This window comes from Phalangium opilio, unplaced genomic scaffold (genome assembly GCF_054372755.1).
Source record: "Phalangium opilio isolate 3A_F unplaced genomic scaffold, DU_Popi_V2 ptg000810l_1, whole genome shotgun sequence".
NCBI lineage: Eukaryota > Metazoa > Arthropoda > Arachnida > Opiliones > Phalangiidae > Phalangium > Phalangium opilio.
Window position 1 is genome coordinate 964360 of NW_028324253.1, and position 7175 is coordinate 971534.

Sequence of the window (7175 nt, forward strand, 5' to 3'; positions counted from 1 at the left end):
ATTGGGTCGTGTAGTAAGTCTTTTTGTTACTTTAAAATCTGGTATATTAGCAAAAGGGGTCATTTTATTTACTCCCCACACTTTAGACCAGTACTAGTGCAGTAGTGCACGAAAATTATCATCTTGTTTCCCTTCACTCAAAAAAGCCCGCGAGATTTAAACTTACTTTCTTTCCTCTCTCCTCTCCGAGCGGGATACCTCCCTCTTCCCCTTCTCACTAATATACCAGGCAGGCAGTTCTCTCTCTACGCGGAGCTTCGTTTCCCTCTTCGTATCGCCATCGCGTACACTAGCGATCTCTCTCCCCCCGCACACTTTCGTTTTCCCTCTCTCTCATCGTAAGCGTTCGTTTCGCGGACGCGTCCGCCTCGTGTAGACACTCGTCTTTTAGGAATATATGAAATGAAACCCCATTTCTATCCCTCGTATTGTTCTAACAATTTGAAACACAACATGTGTTTCCTCCATTCCTAACTTTAGAATAAGGTATACACGTCAGAAATTTCGCGTATAACCCTAGGACTTAGTCCGTTAGTCGTCACTAGAGTGATAATAATAATAAAAATAATAATAATAATATTTATTTAGCGGGAAAAGACCGCAGGCAACCACAGAGGCAAAGCCTATACAAGGTGGTTACCGGACAAAACAAAAAAACGAACTCATTTCCTATCTAACGCTGGGGCCAACTTTTCTAAAAATTTGGCACCCATTAGTGAAGGTCCCTATATTATTGCTCAGGGGACTTATCATATCAGAGACCTTAAGTCTTATAGTGAGCGAAATGCCACTGAAATTTCTGGGCCCCAGTCTGTCGAGTACAAGTTCCGAGATTGACCCTAGTGAGGTGCTATCACCCATAGACGACGAGCGTTCTGCCGACGTCACGCAACCCGAAAGTACGAGTAGCGTAATTAGTGAGGATGAGTCTTCGGACAATGTTACTGATGATGAACAATCAACCCCTAACTTACGTAGCCTTCGGCCCCGTGACCCTACTACTGGTAGGGCCATTTGTTAAAATATTATATTTTTGATGTCTGGGAGAGGGTCTCCTACGGACCTTCATGTCATTTTTATGACCATAGTGTATTGAATGTTACCAGGGTTGGCAAGTTTTAAACAAAATGTTTTAAACTTTTGTTTAAAACTTGTTTTAAACAACCATTTAAAAAAACACCCAATTTGTTTAAAACATGTTTTTTTATGGAGAGATTTTTCTAATATTTTTTAAATCTATTTATTTGAAAATGAGTGAAAATATTAAATTACAGAAATGTGATTTAGTCAAAGCCTTCCAATAATTCCTTTCTGTTTAATTGTTTGAAAACCGTTACCAGTTTAGAAGCTTTCTCCGTTCCCAATCTGTTTCTTAGTTTGGAATGAACTAATCCGAACGAAGAAAAAATGCGTTCCAGGCCAGCGGATGATGCTACTGCTGAATGTGGCTGCTCTACAAGTTCCCATGTTGCCAATTTAATTTGGCCTCTTAACGCTTTCCACCAAGTCAAGGATTTCATTCCTTCTAGTGAGTGTTCTGAGAACAAAAAAGGCTTAAATGGTGATGAGCGTGCTCTAAAACGAATTACATCTGGCATGACAGTTGGATGGAAGGAATTTACAAATTCTAAAGCTGTTTCAACTTGCTCCTCTGTTAAATCTCGTCCTTGATATCTAGGATCTAGCAAGTATGCCAAAAAGTGAGCTGGTGTCATAGCCATAGTGAATCGGTCTTGGCATATTCGTTTTTCTGCTACACCAAAGGCTTTAAATTTCTCCAAAAGATCAATCCATATTTGAGTTGCTTCCGCTATGGTGCATCTGTGTCCTTGAACTCGGTCAAGTGCGACAGCAATGACTTTCAGTTTTTTCGTGTAATCTTCGGAATTCATTTTCAGAGTCATGTCAAATACCTTGGTGGATATATTCTTATCAATTGCAACTCGATTTTCACTGCATACCTTAGATAAAATATGCCAATTTTTTAGATACGACTCGATACAGTCAGCCAAAGTGTTCCAACGGACATCAGATGGTAGTACTAGTTTATTTCCACCCGCTTCTTTGTATTTAGCAGCTGGAAAATGTGTGTTTCGAAAGTACTTCACAACTTGTTTAATGTGCTCCTTTATTCCTGGAGTTTCTTTTTCGAGGTCGTGGGCCAACAAGTTTAATATATGCGCGGAACATCCATAAGTGATAATATCCACTGAACCCAAGTCCTCAGAGGTTGATAATTGTCTACGCATGATAACCATATTTGCTGCATTGTCCGTAACGAAGCTCTTTACGTTACAAACGTATTTCTGGCAGTTTTTAATGGACTGAACAGCCAGATTATATAAATTGTCAGCATCATGACGCTCTGAACCAGTATCAATTGTATCAACTAAATGACACGAATCATCTTCCATGTTAGTCACTGAAATGCAAACCACAGGCTCCATGTGTACATTGCTCCAGCCGTCTAATGCCATGTAAACTGATTTCCCATTGAGATTATTCTTCATTTCCGAGGAGACAGATTGGTACACTATATCTAGCAACTCGTTTCCAACCTGTCGACGAGTCGGTGGTTTGTATCCTGGTCGCAACATATTTGTGAGTTTGATAAATTCCGGGTGTTCAACATGACGAAAAGCTGAGTTGGTTGCATAAATATATCGAGCAACTTGCAAATCAAGCTCTTTCTTCTCGGATGTCGACGTACAAACTACCAATTTGCTTATTTTAGGATTCAACGAAGATAATGGTCTTGTGGCTGCCACTGTGTTGGACTTTCTTTTTCTTAGCTCAGTAAACGTAATGTCTGTGCCTTCGTCACTAAACTCTGTACACACACTAGCGACAGATTTACCAGAAAGTCCAGAAGCATTAGATAGGGCTGGTGTAATTGGTCTGGAGTTGCAGCCAGTGCTTCTAGGAATCACTGGTCGACTTCCTTAAACCAAATAAACACTTAGTTTAATATTTCAAATCGTAATCTGATGTCAAAATTCCTTATTATGGAAAAATAGCACCAAGTTCCACCAACCTGTTTCATTTTGCTCCTTCTCTTCTCCCTCTTGAAAATTAGCAGAGTGTTGATGTTTAGCTTTAGCTCTCTCGCTAAATTTGCGAATTTACAATCCAAGATAAACAGCGCTCCAGCGAACACCCCCTATCATTTTCAAATCAACGCCGCCACTTCTTGATTTTAATTCTTCCGTCCATTTAGGCGATTTTCGAAAAAGGTTTATCCATTTTTGGACAATTTAGAGTAACTGTTTCGATCTGTCATTGGCCTTAATGGCATCATTTACAGCTAATTGTAGGGAGTGCGCTATGCAACTTTTTCTCTCCCAACCGTAGTCATCTAACGTTGCCTTTAGTCTTGTGCTCCGAAAATTGTCGCCAACGGATTCCAGGCTGGGATAAAAATAAAATGTACACAAGGTGAAATATCTATCAGCCGTGCAAAATAACTATGATTAAAGACTTGCTGGGTGAAAACAAAGAGAACACCGCCAGTCTCGGTGGCTCCCCTTTAGGTTACATATAAACCAATTGAATAAAAATGCAAGTTTTTGTTTTACCTTCGGCGAGTTTGTCATCAGAATCTGTTTCGGTATCTCTGCTTCTATCGTCACAGATTAATAAGTTAATGCTTAATATTAGATTTTGTAATTTTATGCTTAATACTTAAATCCGTAATTTTATGCTTAGTAATGAAATCCGTAATTTTATGCTTAATACTTAAATCCGTAATATTATGCTTAATATTGAAATTTCCCGTAATTTTATGCTTAATATTGAACTTGCCCGTAATTTTATGCTTTATATTGAAATTGTCCGTAATTTAATGCTTAATATTGAAATTGTCCGTAATTTTATGCTTCATAATAAAATCCATAATTTTATGCTTTATATTAAAATCTTTAACATAATTGACCAATAGGCCTAGGTTTAATATTTCATAAGGGCATAAAGTTAGTAATTGCAAACAATAGAAAAAGCATAATTGTAATTACTACATTCTAGTGACTTAATAAATTGTGAATTTTCGGTAATTATCATCGATTCAATCAAATTCAAATCTTCACAAAAAAACTTTTTTCATTGATGGAGTAACACCACCTACTGATACTTTCTCGTATTTGCATTTTATAATAAAGCTGTACTACTTTACCTATCATAACTTCTTTCCCATTGAAAGAAGACTTAAAACAGTCTGCGGGCTGTTCACATCACGGAAGATAAAAAACTTTCCTTCTTGGCCAATGCCTATTCCCTCCCCCACCAAAACCTTCCCTTCCCAAAAAAGAAAGTAAATATCCATCTCGAGCCAGTTGCCTTCTTTAATTCTGAAGAGATATTTCTTTCCAAAAAAGACGGCTCACCTCCCGTCTTGAGGAAGTACCTTCCGAATCTCAGAAGGGGGTTCAAGAAACCTATATCTCCTTTCTAGGAATTTTTCGGTATGCGAAAGGAAGGCAAGGTAGCAGGAAGGGAGTTGTGCCTTCTTCTACCCAATCTTCTTTTCAAAGAAGGCGCTCTCCTGCTTCTATAGTGTCGCCCTCTCTTCTACGGAAAAGAAGGGTATAGAAGGCGCGGTGGCGCCCTCCCATGGAAGATTCTTCTGAAGATTTCCACCACTGCGTATACCTCATAGATATAGTTTGCACTAATTTCTCTGGGTCTGAAGTTTCCTCAGTTTTAAAATTTTGGTGATGATCTTTAACCTCTTCGCGTTGAAGATTTAGTTATACTTTTTATCGAAGTGGCATATTGGATTTGCGACGATATCTGGATTTTCTTCTGTCAATATTATCCACTAGTGATCCATGTAGTTTTAGAAGCAGGAATGGATCCAGAACAGAGGTAAATTCGGGGAAACGTCTAAGTCCACGACCTTGTTCCCCGCGACGTGAGGGAATGAAAGAAGAGGCGGGTCTTATTTTCATTATCGCGTATTAGCAACAGCGTTAAAAGGAACAACGGATTTTTGCCCCTCCCTATCAATACGTAGTTTTAGTGAGCCAATAAGATAATTTAAAATTTTTGTTACCTGTTGAAGGGAGGGGCACTATACTGGGCTATGAGTCGGACTGAAATAAAAGCTTAACCGTTCTCCAATCCTGCTTCGAAAATTACATGGATAGGGTACAAACGTAACCATAAACTGAGCAGCCTCAAGTTAACACTTACGAGTGCAGATGAGATATGCATGACACAAGCGTGTTAAGGTCGATTGTAATCAAACCCTGTTCCAAGAAATTACGTAGGGAAATTTTATTCCCCCTGATCCAAGTCTCTCACCTAAAAGAACAACACGAACACCACGGTTACATAATTACTTTGTAGTTACCTTATCCGAGTCTCAAAACTAACCCTCTCCGAGTCTCTCACCTCAGGGAATACCACGGTAGCATAGTTACTTTGTAGTTACATTATCCGAGAATTTAATGCGAAAAAACAAGTTGGGAAAACCAAAATATTACCTCTCCGACTCAAGACGACTACTTACAAACTTATTTACCCAGATATGGAAATGTTTCTTAAGTTAAAATTTATGAAATATTAAAGCAGTATACAAAGCATAGCAAATTTACTGTAAATCAGACGACATTTTACATCCAATAATGATATACTTGTACACATTAAAATCATCCGATGGGGGAAAAACGGGTCATCGGCGTTTTATAAATGACGCTAGCGCAATAAAGCGTGCAATGTACCAAGGCTTAACAAAAATTGTAGGATAACATATTTATAGAGATAGATAACAACTTTTATAATTAAAATTAGAAACTAACATATCTCTTAAAATTCTCGCGTGATCAACTGGTTTCACGCCAATTAAATAGCTATAGTCCCATAGAGCTATTTGTATTAATTCCTCCATGGTATTTTCGCCAAGCTGAGAACTACGCGTTTTACGTCACGTTATCCAAAAAGCCGACTATTTTCTTTGAAGACCGCGCTAGCTCAGCGCTAAGCACCGTGACGTCAAAATTCAAAAACAAAATCCCTGGGCCGTGTTCAGCAACGCTGGGAGTGGGCTCTGCTGAACGCGGCCCAGATTTCCACCATGATTATAAAATCTAAGCCTAATTATTTAAAAGTGTATTTAACTTTCGGCTCACTCTGAACCGTTAATGTCTCTGCATACAGAAACGAAAACCAAACCCAAACGTTTACTTTTTGGTTCACTAGGCCTATTGACAAATAAGAGTTCATTTGACCAACATAGCAGCGTTGTGCTTGTATTCACTATGATTTTAGAAAGGATTATGCTATAAACAGATGTAGTATAGCTTAAGTAATATATAAACATCCATTTTAAATAATAATATTAAAAAACATCTTTGGAATATCAAAATGAAATAGAGCTTTAAAGCTACAAAAGTACTAAATGCATCATAATTACGAAAAATATTTCCACATATTCACTTTATATTAAGGATAAAGGGAATATTATGGTTGTGTTGGATTTCTTTACACATCAAAACAAAACGCAGAGCACTACTGTAACAACGGACGGACACATACAGACAAAAACATAGACTGCTTTTAACTCTTTCCGTATTAATTTTGAATTGAGAAACAAGATTATCTTAAATATTAAAATAAATATAATTAATATTTAATATTTTCTTCGTTAGTTATTCGCCTTATTGAACGTTACATCGTTTTAAAAAAGAACAATTAAACATTCTTGAGAGACTTGACTAATATTGGCCTTTGAAATGAAGCACACGCCGGTTGCTTCGCCTTACTAAAATAGGTAGTATATAAGGGTTTCGAATCGCAGCCATGGATAAGAACAGCGCAATTGCGTGAACCTTTGGTGGAAGCCCCACCTTAGGGAGGCCGGACGTTTCTCGTAACCCTGGCCGATCGCCGCGTATGCCTTAACCTTAACGATGATGATGGAGTAGAAGCCAGGTGTGCAGACTGGTGTCCATGTGAGATGGACAAAAACAATGAACAGAAGATGGTGGTGTGTAGAAACCAGTGTGTACAGACTGGTGTCCATGTGGGATGGACAAAAACAAAGACCAGAAGATGGTGGTGTTAGAAGCCAGGTGTACAGACTGGTGTCCATGTGGGATGGACAAAGAGCAGATGACGGTGGTGATTAGAAGCCAGTGTGTACAGACTGGTGTCCATGTGGGATGGACAAAGACAACAAG

At 38.5% G+C, this 7175-nt stretch overlaps 1 protein-coding gene across 1 annotated transcript; it reads right to left on the bottom strand.

The window, feature by feature from the left end:
• Positions 1 to 1381: 1381 nt before the first annotated feature.
• On the bottom strand, positions 1382 to 4943 carry LOC149588009 (uncharacterized). The gene is made up of 5 exons (XM_089863209.1): positions 4778 to 4943; positions 4645 to 4723; positions 3035 to 3108; positions 1623 to 2941; positions 1382 to 1537 (listed from the first exon to the last, which is right to left on the bottom strand). The coding sequence occupies exons 1-5, from the start codon at positions 4941 to 4943 to the stop codon at positions 1526 to 1528; spliced, it is 1650 nt and encodes a 549-aa protein (XP_089719335.1). The 3' UTR covers positions 1382 to 1525.
• Between the last annotated feature and the right edge of the window lie 2232 nt (positions 4944 to 7175).

Excerpts from the sequence above, each read along its gene's own strand:
- LOC149588009 (XM_089863209.1), bottom strand. The coding sequence starts at position 4,943 with ATGAAAATAAGACCCGCCTCTTCTTTCATTCCCTCACGTCGCGGGGAA. Across the intron at positions 4,724-4,777 it reads AAGAAAATCCAGATATCGTC|AGGTTAAAGATCATCACCAA; the intron begins GCAAATCCAATA and ends TTCAACGCGAAG. Across the intron at positions 2,942-3,034 it reads GAAGGAGCAAAATGAAACAG|GAAGTCGACCAGTGATTCCT; the intron begins GTTGGTGGAACT and ends ATTTGGTTTAAG.